General features: G+C 39.9%; 1 protein-coding gene across 1 annotated transcript in view; it reads left to right on the top strand.

Moving 5' to 3' along the window:
* The window catches only part of IAH1 (isoamyl acetate hydrolyzing esterase 1 (putative)), a 408,138-nt gene that overhangs the window by 89,394 nt on the left and 299,252 nt on the right, over positions 1-19,492 (top strand). The window contains exon 3 of the mRNA XM_044079155.1: positions 18,494-18,642. Coding sequence (XP_043935090.1) covers positions 18,494-18,642 — 149 coding nt within the window. The remainder of the gene's footprint in view (positions 1-18,493; positions 18,643-19,492) is intronic.

Here is a 19,492-nt window from a genome sequence, read left to right on the forward strand (position 1 = left end):
GATTATAAAATGTTTGTTATAATAGCTAAAAGAATGGCAAAGGTGATGTCAAAATTGATTAAGGATCAGTATGGTTTTGTGAAGGGGAGGCAAACATTTGATAACATTAATAGAGCAATGATGATCCACAGGGAAGCAGAATGTAAGAAAATACCACTGTTGTTGGTGGGTCTTGATGCAGAGAAGGCAATTGACAGAGTTCGCTGGGATTTTATGTGTAGGGCACTGGAAGCATTTGCATTCTTTGATAAAACAATAAGGTTAATTAGGAGGATGTATGCGGGATTAGAGGCAAAATTTAAAGTTGGATTCTTCTCTAATAAATTTGGTCTTAACAGAGGAACCATGTAGGGGGTGTCCTCTTTCTCCTTTCCCTTTTGTTGTTTGCATTATATTTAGAGCCATTGGCAAAGAAAATAAGGAACTCAGATATTCAAGGATACAGTTGGAATGGTAGTAAAACACAAGTTGACTTTATTTGCAGACAGTGTTATTTTGTGCCTGATAAAACCAGAAAAAGACATCTCAATGTTGTGGAACATTCTGAGACAGTTCAATTTTTTTTTCGGGTTATAAAATTAATGAAGCCAGAACAAAGGCTGTAGCTTTAAACTTTATACCCACGCATGAATTGGTTCTGCAATACCCATATTTATGGGGACACGATAAAATGAAGTACTTAAGAGTATGGGTTAAAAAGGATTCTGTTATAGCAGTTAAGGATACGTGGGAAGAGACTAAACAAAAGATAATACAAAAACTGAAAACTCTAGTTTATGGATATGGATAGTAAGATACAAGCAGTGAAAATGTTTTAATCCCTTTAGTTTTATGTACAGGTCAGGCATATTTTTATCAACCAAGGGAGAAGTTGTGGACAATAATTTATAAAGAGTCAAAGGAGTGTATCTGGGAGGGGAAGAGGGCAAGGGTCAAGTGGGATAAATTGATCCTTCCAGTAGAACAAGGTTGTTAGGATAGTCTGATTTGATGGGATATTTTAGAAATACACATTTAAGGCTGATATTGATAACAGAAGTAGAAAGCTGTATTTCAGAGTGGAAAGAGATGATGATGATGATGAAATAATGAGAGAGTGGCATTTTGGATGCAGATCCTTAAAGAGAATAACAGCAATCATACAAAATATTATAAAGTAGCAGAAAGTGTTCTAAGACATAAGCCAGTGCAAGAATGAAGAAAGGAAATTCTACCAGTAGGAATGACTGCAATTAGGGGTACAAAGAATAGGCAAGGGGAGGTGGAATTTACTGGAGAGAACTGACAAAGGAACCAAGGTATTGAGAGCAAATAACTAGAGAGGAAATGGTAATTGAATGGGAAGGGGCCAAGAAGACATTTGGGCTGCAGTGTGGAGACCATCTACTCTCTCAGGGACTGATAACCGAGTATAGGCAAAGAAAAAGGGATACGGGAATCCTAAGTGAAAGACCTGCCATTGTAGAGTTTTTAGTTGAATCCAGAACAGAAGCTACTGTTAAAAAAGGCTAATTAGTTAGGCCTATAAAATATTGTACAGGGGTCCAAATGGAGAGATGATAAAATCAGCAAGCAAAGGAGAGTAATATTGCTGGAAGTGAATTCATCCTCAAGTCTTGGTGAGTACCTTCATGAGGTAGACATTCTTTTTACAAAATCTTTCCAAGATGACTCTGTTATATAGACTATATTTTATATAGAATATATCATGGACAGAAGTAGTTTAAAAAAAAAGACAGCTGGATGCACAAGTCCCAGGATAAAAAAGTGACCAATCCTGGTAGGCGCACTGGTGCCAGGACTGAAAAAAAATGACAGTGTAGAATCCTCAAGACACAGAAACATTCCTACAATGGGGTTAGGAGAGGCCTCCTGTCGCAGAAGGAAGTAGTACTCCACAAAAAAAAACGGAAACTGACAGGCCACAAAAGAGCCATAAAGATGCTAGTGGACTATTGAGGATAAGAAATTGTGTATTGTTACAATTATGCAGGAAGCACCAGAATCTCTGGACAGAATATGTATAAAAAGATTTGAGAGAAATTAGAAGAAAATAAAATAACAAGAATAACTGTCAAAAGCTACAGATGCTTCATTAATGCCACATATTCTTGAAAAACATTATATAGACCAAAAAACTTTGGGTTGTTTGGAAAAAGAAGTAACTGAGAAAGTGTGAAAATAAATACAATCTGGAGATTTTTGAAAGGTACAAAAAAGAAATATGGGCATTGGAAAGAAAGAGAGATCTGATGTAGTACAGTATTTATGCAAAGGAGAAAGCCAAATTAATCAATGTAAAAAAGCAGCTCCAAAGATATTTGAAGAGAAATGCAGGCAAAGGCACCCAGATATGGAAAATTTCACAATACAGAAAATAAGATCACAAAGGGGGAATGTACAACGGAAGATGGAACAATGAGTCCCCTAAGTAAGGAGAAACTATAGGAGTGGGAGACATCTGAAAAAGAAATATGAACATGGGAAAGAAAAAAGAGATTTAATATAGTGCAATATTTATGCAAAGGAGTAAGCAGTACAATAAAGCAGCTTCAAAGATATTCAGAAAGAAATATAGGCAAAGGCATCTGGATATAGTACAAAAAATAAGAAAAGAAAGGGGGAAAGTAAAAAAGAGGATTTAGAAGTAGAGAGTTAAAGAAATAGAAAATGAAGTTATGGATTACCTACAAAGTGAAGGATTTAGTGTAGAAAATCTAATTCTGATAACATTGCAGCATGATAGAATAATGATTCCCCAAATTAATGAGAAACAAATGGCGAGGGAAGCATTTGATCTGTTGCCGTATGAAGATACTTAGGAGTCTTCAGTAGGAAACCATTACAAGAGTTTAGTTGGAGTTGCATAGCAAGGGAAGGAACAGGAAACTGGCAACTGACGCAGTCAGTGTTGTGGAGTGATAGGCCAGTGAGGTCCCATATGAAAGAGCAATGTATGTCACAGGATGAAGATGAACAGAATATGGCACAGGAATGTGTTCTGGAATGTTCTGTTGAATGCCCGCAGGAAATGGAATGTGCCCTTAGTTTAGAAGAAAATGATCTAAGGGAAGAGTTGCTCGATTTTAATAGAGATGGATAGACATAATAAGATCAATGAAAGAAACAGACTACGGAAAGTCAGTAAGACCCAAAACGTTAGAAATTTGATAAAACAAATTAACACAGTAATCAAGACTGTTCATAGAAATTCATGCAATATAACAGTAAATAGAATATATTACTGTGCAGCTAACTTAATAACAGATAATTTCTTACCACAAAAACACAGGGCAGTAAGGAAAGAAATGGGGAGAAATCAAATGCCATCGTTGAAGTATCGAACAGAGAAAACAATAAAGCATTTAAAATAAGAGGCATCACTGTTAGAAGTGTACAGAAGAGAGAACAGATCAACAAAAACGCTCAGAAAAATAGATGTGATAAAAGCAGTGCACAGTATCAGAACAGACCAGTATCTATCATACACTATTGCAAATAATAAACTAAAGATATCGGCACAGGCAGACAAACTTAGAAGATATGCAGATACATATAAAAGTACAACATAAGCAATTTATTGATGACCCAAAAAAGTTTTATAGAGAATTAGGAAATGGGGCAAAAGGAATAGAAACACCACCAAAAAGATATAGACACATTTTGGAGAAATATCTATGAAGATGCTGTGGAAGATAACAAAGATGCTGAATGGATAGAAAAAGTAAAAGAAACCATAAGATGTTCAGATGTACAGGATATGAAATGGGAGGGCCAAAGAAATTGAAACAAAATTAAGAAAAGCTCCTAACTGGAAAATCCGAGGCCCAGATGCAGTACTTAACTTCTGGCTAAAAGTATAAACATCTTTACATGAAAATTTAGCCATAAGTAAGAACTATTTATGCGCACCCCAGACAGACAACCAACCTGGTTAACAACAGGAGAAACAATACTCCTCCTTAAGGGGCTGCGCAGTGGTGCAGCAGTTAGCGTTGTCGCCTCACAGCAAGAGGCATAGGATTGAAGGAGATGAGAGAGAAGGTAGGCTGCATAGGCAAGTGCGCCTGCAGCACTGCTTTGTTTTCATAATTTATAAATCTAGCAAGGGTTCTACAAAAATTGACCTCTTCTACTTTAAGGTTTTCTCTAGTAAGCTGACAAGCAGGTGCTTTAGTACAAAGTCTCTCCCCCATAATTACCACATTAATGACGATGTCTGACAGTATGCTCAAGCAATGTCAATTTAATGTTTAAATGACTTTCTTACTGACTTTCATTACAAATTTCTGAAAAAATGAAATTACAAAACTGTTTCTAAAATATTCTTTATCTTTCCTAAATGTCAGAAAATGTTTTACTATGTATGTGACCTCTCCTACTGTAAGGCCTGTTTGGAACGCAAGTAACCTTTTCAGTATGACTATGTTCTTCCCACCTATGAAATGTATGAACCTTATAACATATCCTGGGTAGAGCACAAACACTTAATGAATTGTGCTCCACAGTGCACAATCAAGAAAACAAAATCAACATTTTTTTATATAGCTGATAAAATATCAGTTAACCGAAAAGGCAAATTAAAGTTTTCTTACAACACAGTAATCAAGAGTCATACAAAAGGAGTTGTTGAATTGGTTTTTGCTAAGTTCAGTTCTGTTTGTGATATAAACCTGTTTTAAATCTGAAAAGTCCTTAAACTGTGCCCAGCATGTAGCATGATCAGTGTGATTTGACTGGAATATTTTTTGTATGATTTGCGCTGCTGTCACTGATTGTGTATGTTATTCATATGTAACAATACACAGCTTGCCTTCAGATATGGTAAGTATGTTTTGTTTCATGTATTTTATGCTGAAAATAAAACATCCATAATGAAAGAAGGGTGTATTTTCTTTGTTTATTTCAGTTTTATTAACCAGTTGTAGTGACCTGGGCTCAAGATGAGTAAGTCATAAACAGCATAAGAGCAAAAATGCAGTTTACATTAGAAGGTATGAGAAGTGATAACAGTATAAGTAACAGCTTGTAGAAGATGTAAAACAAAAGGTATTTACAAGAATTATTGAATTTCCAACTAGGTATGTTCTTCTTCTTCTTTCGGCTTTTCCCAGTTAGGGGTCGCCACAGCAGAACTTCAGTCCGCTAATGATTGGCAGTAGATTTTTACGGTGCTGAGGTGCCAGCCCGTCGCCCAACCTTCAACGAAGGCACGCCCATTCACGCATGTCTTTCGAACGCCACTCTACCGCGGGGAGGACATGTAGACTCCACACAGAAGGTGCTCCAATACTTAAAAGAATTATTAGAATTCCAACAACAGTCCTTAGTATGCAGTCATGCAATAATGTAAGGAGTTTAGCAACAGATATGTACCCGTTCAAATTATGCAGCATCATAAAAGTGTGTTCAAGTAACCTGTTTTTGAAGATGTCAGATTCTAGTTTGAGGAAAACCTAAGCTCTTGCATACACTAAGAAAATAGGCTCAAGCTGGTTACAGTGAATTACCAGATCAGATTGTTTCTGAAATGTGGGAACTGCATACACTGTGGGCCCCTACACATATATAATTTTCTTTGTGCTAGTCAGATAGTGGATTCTAACACCTCCCCTCTAAACTCACTCTCTTACCTAAACTGCACAACAGACCTCCATTTCACTTGTTAGCTGCCAACTGTCCAGTCAAAACCACTTGAATTTAACTACTTGAGTATGTTCCAATGTTATATTGTAATAATGACTCTTGGACACTTGCTTCAACTTTTTTTTTTTTGGTAATGCTGTAGTTGATATTGACTGTGGTTTTTAATTGTGTTCTTTGACCATATCTGTTCATCTCTCAAGCCTTGAAAACAAAATGGTGACTTAAGATAGATTCTCGTTATTATCGTTAGAAATTACTTGGTATGACATGGAAAGCCTGCCCGACTCAGAGTTGTTAACATTACCTTTGTGTGTTGTGTTTGGTAATCTGCTTCCACCAACAGACTTTCTTGCAATACTGGTAGTTTTATTTATATAGTCCTTGCAGTTTTATGTATATAGTCGTATTTTGCACTGTATGGTATTACTCTGTCTGAGGGTCACACACAAACTACATGGGGAACTGGATTATTACGGATAACTAGAAACTGTCATTCCCAGCCTAACAAGATGTTCTTCATCCCACATTGCTGCAGTCCTAACACTTGGGGTAGTCCGCTGTCCCAGTCGGCCCGAATACCAAAGTATAAGGCTGACGTCGGTCAAGGCGCATTTGTCTGACATCAGGACGTCAGGGTACAAATGCGCATGACCGACGTCATATCCTCAGTCTTTTTTGCCGCATGGTCCGATGCAGAAGCAGTATTGCGAGTGCAGGTTGGCGTTCTGAAATTTTCTGAAGTCGGAGTTTCAGACCGAATCAAAGTTGGCTAAGTACCCGTTGGGAATATTTTGGTTTTTTCTTGCCTCAGTATTTAACCGGATGTCAGAAAAAGTGAATAACTGTATTTCTTGTGGGAAACAGATACCTCATAGGGGTTACCATACCTTGTGTATACCTTGCTTAGGGCCTGAGCACGACGTTGTTGGCTGTCGCTCTTGTGCTAGATTTAACAAACGCACTATTAAGAGAAGATTAGATTGTGCCAGGTTAGTTTTTGGGAAGCGTTGTAATTACAACATGCCGTCGGATGCTCCGACGCCCGCTTCATCTAAAAAGCGCAAGGACAAAGCAGCAAAGCCTAGGTTGGAAGAACCGTCTGTCCCGGATGTCGGTTCTTTAGAGGGCTCGGTGGAGCCGGTGGTTCTACCAGAAGTTCCTTTGGATTCTCAGGGAGAGACTTTACTGTTACAAGATGTGTCCTCTCAGGAGGTAGGCCAGGCTGAAGGGGCTTCTCAGGTAGCTGTTCTCCCCTCCCTTCCTAAGGTGGTTAGGCCCTCCTTCTGTTTCCAAGGCTTCTTCTAGAGGCAGGCCAGGGTTAACTTCAGTGGGGTCTCCCTGGTTCTTCAGGGTCTCTGCCTAAGAAACATATGCTTAAAATGGCAGAAGATTTGATTACTATGATTAGAGGTTCTATGCCCCCCCCCCTGATAAGAGGCCTAGGGTGGAACCTGAGCTTGAGAGTTTTGAGCAGTGTTCGAGGCTTCTGAGTCTTCGGCTGAAGACTTGCAGGAGTATCCTCCTTATTCTGATTCTGATGTAGATGATTCTACTCCTTCGGCTTCTCCTCCTGAGGATTTTTCTTTTCAGAGACTCTTCATTCCATGAGGGAGCATTTTAAATGGGAAGGTCAAGATTTCTCTGATTCCAGGAAAAGGCTTAGGGAATTTTGTTTCTACCCCAGCATAGGCCTTTGGCTATACCTCCTGTTCTGGATGTGGTAGAAGATGTTTTGCAGAGGCTTCCCTGAACCCTGATTCTTTGCCTCCTGCCCCAGTTAAACCGGACAGGTATTATAGGGTGCCTGAAGCTCATAAGTATCTTTTAAGAGTCCTAGGGCAGACCCAGAAACTGTTTCTCAGGGCCCTAAAGGTGTTAAGGCTTCTGTTGTTAAAAATCCTGTTCCTTCTGATAAAGAGGCTAGGGCTTTGGATAGATGGGGAAAGAAGGTGTATACTTCTTCCACTTTAGCCATGAGGGCTTTGAATTGCCAGTTTCACATGTTGAAATACCAAAATTATCTCCTTACACAATTGAAGTCTAAGGTAGATGCTCTGGCGGAAGGTATTGAGTGTAAAGAGTTGCAGGATTTAGTTCATGTTTCTGAACAGGTGGGTAAGCATTCCTTGCAATGTGGTTTTGATGCTGTACAGGCCTCTTCGAGGGTGGCAGCCACTGGTTCTGTTCTTCGCAGGCATGCCTGGCTGAGGGATCAGAATTTAGCTGAGCATGTAAAGACAAGGATTTTAGATGCTCCTTTACAATCTGATGTGTTATTTGGTTCGCCTGTGGAAGCACTGTTAAAGAAAATGGAGGACAAGGCTAAGTCTATGCAGACTGTTAAAGATTTTTTGCAGGTTCAGCCTCCGAAGTTTAGTAGAAATTGGCCTACTAAGGGGTGGACATATCCTTCTTATGATTCTCAGTCTAGGGGTAGATCTAGGCGTGGTAGGGGCAGAGCTCAAGGTTCTTTTAGGCCTAGAACAGGGAGTTCACCTGCCCAGTCTTCTGGTGAGGGCAGGGGTCAGTCCTTTCATAAGCAGACCCAATGACCTGCCTTTTCAGCTGCCAGAGCCTTCTCGTCTGGCAGCACCTTTGGGAGGAAGGCTGGCACTTTTCAAAGAAAATTGGAGTGTTATTACCCAAGACAGATGGGTATTGGATATCGTTCACCACGGTTACAGGTTTTATTTCCATACCTTGCCTCCTTTCAAAGGCATGCCAGACATTCCTCCTATACAAAGAAAAGAGGCTCACAAGCAAATTTCTCTGTTACTCCAGATAGGGGCCATTCAGCCGGTTCCTGTGCCAGAAAGGGGCCTAGGATTTTATTCTCGCCTGTTCCTAGTACCAAAAAAGGGGAACACGTGGAGACCAATTTTGGATTTGTCTATCCTCAACACTTATCGGGACATTCCCAAGTTCAAAATGTTAACGTTACAACAGCTTTTACCTCTGCTGGGCAAAGATCACTGGATGGTAACTTTAGATCTCAAGGAGGCTTACCTTCATGTGCCTATCAGACTCAGTTGCAGGAAGTATCTGCATTTCCGAGCTGGGAATTCCCATTATCAGTTCTCTGCATTGCCCTTTGGCTTATCTACTGCGCCCAGAGTATTCACAAAAGTTCTGGCTCCAGTCATAGCTTTCTTCAGGCTAAAAGGAATACAAATCTATCCTTACTTGGACGACTGTCTGATTCTGGCTCAAGAAAGGACGAGCTTCTTCAGCATCTGGAATATGTGATAGCAGTGCTAAGATGCCTGGGGTATTCTGTGAACGAAATAAAGTCCAGTCTAGTACCCTCTCAAGACATGTGCTTTCTGGGTGTGAGACTGAATACAGCAGCCCAGATGGCCTTTTTAACCCCGGACAAACAAAAGAATCTTTCCCTTTACTTTCATCAACTATCTCTTCAGTCCGGGCTGACTGCAAGGACAGTCCTTCAAGCCTTAGGGTTCATGGCATCTTGTATTCTGGTGCTTCCCAATGCCAAACTGCATATGAGGAAGCTGCAATGGTAACTAAAAATGTATGGACACAGCACTGCCAGGATTTGGACACTGTCATTCCAATAATACCTTGCATTCAAAAGGAATTTTTGTGGTGGGCTCAGGAATGTCACCTAAACAAGGGACTCTCTGTGACCCGGCCAGAGGCGAGTCAGATTCTAACGACAGATGCCTCAGACATAGCTTGGGGAGCTCATCTGAATGGAAAGTGGATACAAGACAAGTGGCCTGCCAGACTACAGCATCTACATATAAACATGAAGGAGATGTTAGCAGTCCAGTTTGCATTAATGGCTTTCAAGGAGTTACTTCTTCCAGGGCAGGTGTTGATTCTAACAGACAACACAACTGTCATGTGGTACATCAACAAGCAAGGGGGAACACATTCTTATCCTCTATGCAGGCAAGCAATGATTTTGTGGGAGACTGCGCTCAGCTTGCAGCTAAATCTTCAGGCACGGTTTCTGCCAGGAGCACAGAACTCCTTAGCAGATGTGTTAAGCAGGCAAATCATGGATCCCCACAGTGGAAACTGGATCTTCATGTATTTCAAAATTGACAGTGTCATGGGGAACTCCAGACATAGATCTGTTCGCTTCTCCACTAAACCACCAGCTGCCAAAGTTTTGCACGAAAAGGTTTCATCACACAGCTTGGAAAGTGGATGCTCTTTCGTTCAGTTGGGAAAATCTTCATGTGTATGCCTTTCCACCTCTGCCTCTCCTCCCAAAGGTACTCCTAAAGGTCAGACAAGACAAGCCAAGGATGATTTTGATAGCTCCAGATTGGCCTCGGCAACACTGGTACCCATTACTGAGGAATCTGGTAAGGAAGCCTCCATGGCCTTTACCTTTAATTCCACACCTTTTGTCTCAGAGGGACGGTCATCTACTCAATGTCAAGCTTCACTCTCTTCATCTAACAGCCTGGCATATTCTGTTTTGAACCACAGCAGGTCTCAACTTCCTCAACAAGTTTTGAATGTGATTAGGGAAGCCAGAAGACCTAGTACACGTAAAGTGTATGCAGAAAAGTGGAAGAGATTTTTATTTTGGAGTGCAGCAAAGGATTTGGATGTTTCTGAGCCTAATTTGAGTGTGGCTCTTCAATATCTTACTCAGTTATTGGACAAAGGTTTGTCTTTCTCTTCCATTAAGATTCATGCTGCAGCAATTTCAGCTCACTATGATTGTGACCCACCATTGTTTTCTCATCCTTCGTTCAAGCAATTTCTTAGAGGGGCAAAGAATATAAGACCCCCACGTAGAGCTCCTACTCCTGCTTGGGATCTCAATTTTGTGTTGGAGAAACTTACTCTACAACCTTTTGAGCCTCATGACTACTGCTGAATTGAAATACTTGTCATGGAAGACTGCTTTTTGTTGGCCATTACTTCTGCAAGAAGGGTTTCTGAATTGCAGGCCCTTATGGCGGTTGAGCCTTTTTGATTTTCCATAAGGATAGGGTATCATTACGTACTAATCCTTCCTTTATGCCTAAGGTGGTTTCTAGTGTGGCTTTAAACCAAACTATTCATTTGCCTACTTTTATGCAGATCCCCAAAATAGGGGAAAAGATTTTGCACACTTTAGATGTACACAGGCAGTTGCGTTATTATTTAAGCAGGACTAGGGATTTTAGGCAGTCTCAGCAGTTGTTTGTTTCTTTTGCTTTGAGTTCTCAGGGCAAGCCTGTGTCAAAACAAACTATATCTAAGTGGATTGGGTTTTGCATTGCATTCTGTTATTCCCATCATGGCAAGGAGATTCCAGCTGGGATTAGGCCTCATTCCACTAGGGCTACTGCCACTTCAACAGCATTTCTAAGGGGTGGCAACTAAGGATATTTTGGAGGCAGCTACTTGGAGTTCAGTGCATACTTTCTCCAAGCATTACCACCTTCCTCTCTATTCTAAATCCAGGGCTGGTTTTGCCACTGCTGTGTTGCAGGGCATTTTGGCAGCTCCTGCTTCATTATAGTTTAGCCATCCTCCCTTACCTCTGCTTTGGGATTCTACCCAAGTGTTAGGACTGCAGCAATGTGGGATGAAGAACATAGTACAGTTTTGTACCTACCATAAATGTAGATGTTCAAGATCCACATTGCTGCAGTCCAATTCCTCCGCCTTCCCCTCTGTGTTTAGGGGTGGTTGTGTGGGTGGGGTTCTATTTTTGTAAATTTGTATATATTGTATATATATTAGGTACAGGAGTGTATGGTGTTTTTTGGTTTTGGCCTTATCTTTTTAGGGTCTTCTGACATCTGGGGCAAGAAAAGACTGAGGATATGACGTCGGTCATGCGCATTTGTACCCTGACGTCCTGATGTCAGACAAATGCGCCTTGACCGACGTCAGCCTTATACTTTGGTATTCGGGCCGACTGGGACAGCGGACTACCCCAAGTGTTAGGACTGCAGCAATGTGGATCTTCGAACATCTACATTTATGGTAGGTACAAAACTGTACTTTTCCACACTTATTCCTGATTGTATTGTTAAACTGCTTTTACATTTTCATGTACAAAATTACTTTCTGTGAAGTACTGTGCTGATATTCTGTTCTGCAAGCACTCGCTTGGACTCTCCTGCTCTGCTCATGTAGTTCTTCTTTCGGCTTTTTCCCGGTTAGGGGTCGCAACAGCGGATCACCTGTCTGCTCATGATTGGCAGTAGAGTTTTACAGTGTCGAGTTGCCAGCCCGGCGCCCAACCTTCCACTGAAGGCACAGACATGCACACACTCATACCTAGGGCCAATTTTAGAGTGTCCAGTCCACCTACAGCATGTCTTTGGGATGTGGGAGAAAACCGGAGCACCCGGAGGAAACCCACGCGACCAGAGGGAGGACATGCAGACTCCGCACAGAAGGCACCCCAGCCAAGGATCGAACCGGAGAACCTATTGCTGTGAGGCGACAACTCTAACCGCTGCATCATCTTGGCCACCCTGTTCTGCTCATGTAGTTAATTTGCTTAAATTCACCGTTTGTGTATATAGCTCAGAGCAAACAGTGAATACCTGTGAATTACTATGCTGATATCCTCTTCTTTAAATAGTTGCTTGGACTTGTACTGCTGCCTTACTTATCTAGTTAATATTGTTGAAATCCATTATTTGCATATCTAATTCTAGGGCACAATGAATGACCTGTATATCTCTTTCCTTTGCCTTTCTCTCTCTCTTACTTGGTCATAAACTACTCCCCAGCCCTATCAGTATATTTTACCTTTAATTTTGCTTCTCTTCATTAATGCTGTCTCTTTCTCCAGCGCTCATTGTCTACACGTTCATTATCTTTTTCTTGACACTAATGTTGTTCTGTCCTGTTTTCCTCTTTTATTATTATGCAATGAGGATCTCTTGCACTGTTAACCCTAGTATTATTGTTGTTATATTTCCATATAGTCGTGGACTGCTCCCTCCCCAAAGACTCTACTGAGCTGCAAGGTGTCTGTAAGGCAAATCTTCCTTAGCAAGTTTATCACTGGAAATATAAGTAAAGCAAACAAGCAGCAATGAATGTTCTTACTGACCTCAGTGTAAATGGACTTGAATCTTAATGTTATTTCAGTCACTCTGTGTTCATAATACCTGTAAAAGTTTAATATTTCTCTCACTATGTTTGGCCTGTGTTTAGTTGTCTGCTCTTTGCCCATTATAGCACTAGAATCAAGTGCAGCCTAAACTACCCCTCTGCAGCTTCCTGTTCCATTTTACCACCCCAGTCGTTAAGCACTTAACACTCTGTTCTACCTGGCAGTCTGTGCATCCTAAATTGCACTTACGAGATACTGCATTAGTAAATCTCCATCTTTTCCGGGTAGGCAATTCTGTTCTGTTTTCTTCTTTTTTTTTTTTTTTCTTGTCCATGCCCTGAATATGATTTACTGATAATTAATGAAAAAACAAATTATATACTTTGAGCAAAATTTGAAGCTCTTACCCACATTTTGAAAGCAAACCCATGCTGTTACAATGACTTACCAGATCACAGATTTATTTCTACGGTAGTGAGTGTTGCATCTTCTGTGTGCTCGTTCCCCAATATAGTTTGAGGTGTGGAAACCTGCTCCATTCACCCTCACTATAATCTGTGCTCACGTCTGTCTCCTAGCTCCAATTCTACCTACTCAGCCCTTCACTACTACTACTATAACCTCCATTGGCAAATGCACAAAAAAAAAAAAAATGGTTCTGCAAGGGTTTTGTGACCTGATTTCCTGGTTTCCTTTCTGGCGTTGGTAGCCTTGTGTGGTATATTACATATTATGTGGATTTGTTTTTTTGTATTTGGCTTCAGTCATCTACCTTAACTGCTTTGGCATTTGTGTTTGGTCCCCATTGGCAAATCCCACAATTACCTCACAACCAATAAAAACAATTCACCTCCACATATCACACTTTTCCCCTTAAACCATCACTGTATATTAATAGCTAACAACTGGTACCCTCACTACCAAATCCCTTTTCCCATCACACCTAATAGGAAACTCCACTTTGCATTATTGTATCTCCTTAGTTCTATCATTTACCCAAACCCCTTCCCCCTCTCTCATGCAAATACATTTTTTGAATCACTGAAAAGTCTAGTTCCCCTGACTCATACACACTTTCACATCTAATAACAAACCCTACCTAAATAACATCATTATACTTCCACTGTTATATCACTGCACCTCAGACACAACTCCTATGTATCTAACTTGTCATACTGCATTATAATCAACCTCTGAGAATGTTCTGGCTTCTTCAGTACCTCACTCTTCTATGTGTACATTCACTACTTCTCCCAAAAACTGCTCAACTGTCTGATCTCCTACTTCTGTACCCACTAATACAAATTACCACGCTGCTCAGTAGCAGCCTTCTCTTTGTGTTACTCCTATCAATTTCTCATCTCACCACATACCACTCCTCTTACTCACACAAAGCAAACATTCTTCACTCTAGCAAATATATAATACCTGAACTATGGACCTCTACTCTCAAACAAGCCACTTACTGTGTATCATTTCCCTTCACCTCTCTTCATACTCAAATCTTCCAGCAAATTTCTTAATCCCTACCTGTTGAACTGTGATTTTAAATATTGACAAAACCCAGGTATCCCATCCCTTACCCATCCTCTGCCAAACCATTAATACACTCTGGCGGTATCAACCCAAATGAGTCAACTACTCGTACCTCCACTCTCCTCCACAATAACCCCAGCACTACCTTCCCTCAGATTAGTAGCTGTTATTCAAACAGGCAGCCTGCCCCTGAACATTGCCTCCATCGCATGAACCGCTAAAGCATATGAAACAAAATGCACAAGCTACATGTTTGGGTTACACTCCACCATCTCTCCAGTATTTTAGTTTTATCTGAAAGCTGACTAAAGCCCAATATTAGGAATGATGAAATACTTCCCCCAGGCTATTACATTTTCTGACTAGACAGATCACACAAAAAAGAAGGGGGTATAGTAATTCTAGATCATGGGTACTCTTACTGTACCTAGTTTGCCAAGCCTTCTTCAACAATGCTGAAGTACTACTTTCCCTGTTAAAAATCAAGTATCACAAAAATATCTGTTGCGTCACTGTTAACGTTCCCCAGGTTATAACATTTCAACCTTAGAGGACCTTCTATATTGGCTGCTCACCACTGTCAGACAGGAAACAGTCAACCTACATGATGTAATTATTAATTGGCAGTCTGTTTCCACCCGTAACTTGACCTGTATTATAAATCTGTACAACTTCAAACAACTCATCACCTCTCCAACCAGATTCAGCAAGCGCTCCATTGGTCTTCTGTTCTAGACTGGTCCCTCACATCTAACCCAAGTAAAATCATCTCCTCTGGTACCTTCCCAAACTCTGAGTGGACACATCCCAGTCTTTCTTAAAAGATTGCCAACTCACCCCCAAAAACTTCCACTATAACACAGTCCTCCAGTTTAGCAAAGATGAATTCATAGAAACACTAAAATCTTTCATCTGGCATCTACTAAAACTTAGCAATCTGGATGAAGCAGTTGCATATTTTAATGATACAGTGAAACCATTCTCACAATATTGAACCAGTTAGCCCCAACCAGACACAAAACAGTCAAATTTAACCTTGACCCTTGGATCACAAAAACTACTAAACAGCTTATGAGAGCCAGAGATAAAGCTTGGAAATCTTGGCTTCATAATAAAACATCAATGTCCAAAAGTTCAGAGAACTCCACAACCACACCAAAAAATCAATTAGATTTGATAAAAGAAAAAAAACTTATTCCTTCAGTCCAGGGTACCCACACTAAGAACCCCAGGGTACCCATACTAAGAACCCCAAACAGTTCTGGTTCTCCATTAACAATTTTTTAAATCCAGGCTACCCTGCCTAATCAACCTTTAACGAACACCAGTCATACTAATCCTATTTCTCACCAACTCAGCTCACTTTTCATACATTCATACACCTTCCTTATTAAAAAAAAAATAAAAAAAACTCATCTACCCCAGTCCTTTCCCAAAGTACTTTCCTTTAAAATCCTTGTCTTCTACATTAACCCTGTCCCCGTCTCTATTTAAAAAAAATACATCGTAAGCTAAAAGCTTCTAGTGTCAATTTCTGACAATATATTTTCAGAATACTTTAGTATAGCTGCCGACCCTTCAACATACCCTGTCTCTATCCCCATGAACAGATCTATACGAGAAAACTATCTACCCATTATCTGGAACAGTCAGTAATAATTCTCATACACAAAGGAGGAAACTCCACTGAATTTTCTAATTATCACACTATAGCCATTCTTTCTCCACTATCAAAAATTCTCAAAATGTGTATACAGTCCCAACTCCTCAAACGTTTAATAGGTAACAGCCTACTCTTACCTGCCCAGCATGGCTTCAGGCCACACCACAGCACTACAACACCTCTCCTTAATTTCACCCATTATTTCAAGCTCCACATGGACTCTAGAAACCTTTCCTATCTATTCCTTGACTTATCTAAGGCATTTGACACTGTATCCCATAAGATTGTTCTCCATAGACTATGTTCACTTGGTCTTGATGCCCCTTTCCTCTTCTGGTTCCATAGCTACCTCTCTAACAGGCTACAGGCAGTAAAATGTCAGAAAGAACAATAACCATTCTTGCCCATCATGTTTGAAGTGCCACAAGACTCGGTCTTAGCCATCATGATCTGTAGCATTTTTAGTAATGACCTTTACACTGCTACCGATGATACAGCTGTCATTCAGAATGCTGATAATGCTACACTGATAACCACAAGTTTTTCCCAGAACTTCAGGAAAAGACCCAAAATGCCTTTTCTTGTATAAAAGTCTGGTTCAACAATTCTTACCACCTACTGAATGCTAAGAAAACCAAATTATTGGTCTTCACATGAAGGTCTGCATTTTATAGAAAAAATAAATTCTTCATCAACTCATCAAACATCAAAGCTATGTGGTGTCAACATGAACCACTCAAAGTTTCATATTCAAATAAAAAAAACTGTCAAGAAAAGACTCAGAAAAATTGGACTCCTACATTGTAGCAAACACTATCTAGCAATACAAAAAAATAGCCTCTATATATCTTTTACATTCAGTACTATATGCTGCCTCAGTCTACATCAGCATTCATCAATCTTTACTACCAAGAACTGGACAATGTTAATAGCTAAATTTGCCAATAACTAATCTGCAGAATCTCTCCACTGCTTAGCCTTAAATCAAGCTCGCTCAAGCTTCCACATTGTCTCTGTCACCCAGTAAGCAAATGTTTGTAATGTACTCCACAGGCCACAAAATGGTCCTATATTGCACTCCATAGTGGAACCTTACACCCCTGCATGATCACTCTGCCACACAAGTCCATTTTAACCATAAGTTTAACTCGCAACTCAGAAATGATGTCTACAAAGTCTGTTATTCTATCCCTACTAACATCAGATAAACCAAGATATCCAGATTCAAAAACTTGCTAAAACAGCACTTTAAAAACACTTGGCTCTGCTCTTGCACCTTGCTATGCTAGACTATCTTTGCCCTTATACACTTGCATTACTACTGTATACCTCAGCAATTAGCAATTTAAATTGCTTGTTGTCTTCTACCCCTTTGCTTTTACTGCCACATTCACTTCCATTGGCTCTACTCACTCCCATGACAGTTATTTTTTTCCTTCCAGCAAAATTGTAAGTCATAGTCACTGCCTTCTACATCAACTTCACTACACTTTCCTTTACCTCTGTGTCAGCTAACAAATACAGATTCTTCTTCTTCTTTTGGCTTTTCCCAGTTAGGGGTTGCCACACCGGAACTTCGGTCCACTAATGATTGGCAGTAGATTTCTACGGTGCCAAGGTGCTAGCCCGATGCCCAACCTTCAACGAAGGCACACCCATTCACGCATGTCTTTCGAACGCCACTCGACCGTGGGGAGGACATGCGGACTCCACACAGAAGGCGCTTCAGCCGAGAATCGAACAGGAGAACCTCTTGCTGTGAGGCGACAACGCTACTGCTGCACCACCTCGGCTTCCAGCTAACAAATACATACATTAATTAAATATTCCTAATCTCCTGTCTGTTTTCTACTCTTATCTCCCATACTTCCTCTCTCATATTTCTCCTACACATAATTTAAACCTTACTGTGTATGCCATTTTGTCATGTGTTAATAGGTAATTACTCTATATGTTACTGATTGTGGATTTTCTTTAGTATAACTGCCTTTCAGCTATTGTACATCTGTTTTGTAACTTTACTCTGTCCATTTTCTGTATTGAGTGAAACTGCCTATTTTGTAATTAGATTTTTTTTCTCCCCAGGCCACCATTGATAACTGGCTGCAACAGCCTTCTTAGACTACCCCAGTCAAAGTCAACAAATGCAGTAATTAAAAATAAGCTGTTCTTCCAGTTTTGTCTTGAATTCCTCTGTAGCTTTCTGGGATCATAGCCTCATGAAGGCTGCTTTATTATGTTTTTTTAATATGCTTTTTTCATGTATGCTAACGGTCTTAATTCCCCAATAGTGAAGTGGAGCCCATTTTTGTTTTTGCGAGCCATTTAGAGGTTTTAATACATATTGGGGTCATAAGTAAAAATTGTGGAAACAACAGTACTTATTGTGTGTCAACTTTTCTCGCTGAATGTACTCTGATATAATCTTTATGCCAGGACAGTTGTATGTTTAACATGAGTTGATATCTGCATTTCATGTCTTGTCAAAGTGCCAAACCTTCCAACTTTTTGCTTGTTACATTAGACAGCCAGGCAGTAAGTTTCACAGTGTAAAAAAAATGATTATACATGTACCCTCATCTTGTTGTTCTTTGTTCTAGGAAATGTGATGTCCTAAACCGTGGTCTGTCTGGCTACAATTCCAAATGGGCAAAAATAGTTCTTCCACAGTTAATAAACCAGAGTACAGACCCTCAGAACATTGCTGCTGTTACCATATTTTTTGGAGCCAATGATAGTGCTATAAAAGGTAAGATATACTTCTGCATCAGTTATATTGCTAATTCCTGCCCTATTTGTATTATTGAATGTAATGTACCACACCTCACTCTCTGCTGCATTAGTTACATGTAATTGCATGGTGGTACTTATAAAAACACAATGCAGGAAGGTTAACAACTTATTCTGCATAAGCATTCTGGTTTTTGCTAATGATTTTTTTAAGTCTCACTATTTCCAAGTTTTCCCATATATCTTTACAATACTTTTTCAAGTGCTGGACTCGCAGCTGCATATGGTCCTGATTGTTTCTTTGGAGATCATGACCAAATATGGCAGGAAAAACAACCACAATGAGGTGATAAGGTAGGTTAGTATTAACTATTGTATTGGCTTGTGTTTTATTTTATTAAGTGTTTGCCCAGATCACATCAAGGGGAAAAATATTCTGTGTATCTTTTTAGATTTTGTCACTAATTAGCGAATACTCAGAAACATTTACAAGATGTTGGTATCTGGTTTTGGCCATGCTGAAACCTTTAATGTACATAAAAAAATATTGTAGTATGTTGGAGCCAGTGATTTCTTATTCACTGTGCATTTATTTCAGAACATTTTACCTAAAGATTACTTTGTGGCTCTGCTCCTCCTAGGAGGCCTTCCTATTCAAACTAGAAATCTGTGTGCTTTCTCATGCTTGTGATTGCTTGTAGTCTGACATATTGACTGCATCACTGGACCACCTCATTAAACCATGCATGTTGAACATTAACATCTATTTATTTTTATTTGGTTATGATTTTACTATATAATATTACTAGGTGATCGAGAAATGTCTTGTGCAGTTGCCAGTAAGACTGAACTTAATTGGTGTGTGCTAG

Source organism: Protopterus annectens, chromosome 1.part1 (assembly GCF_019279795.1).
Source record: "Protopterus annectens isolate FY-2018-M chromosome 1.part1, PAN1.0, whole genome shotgun sequence".
Classification (NCBI taxonomy): Eukaryota; Metazoa; Chordata; order Ceratodontiformes; family Protopteridae; genus Protopterus; species Protopterus annectens.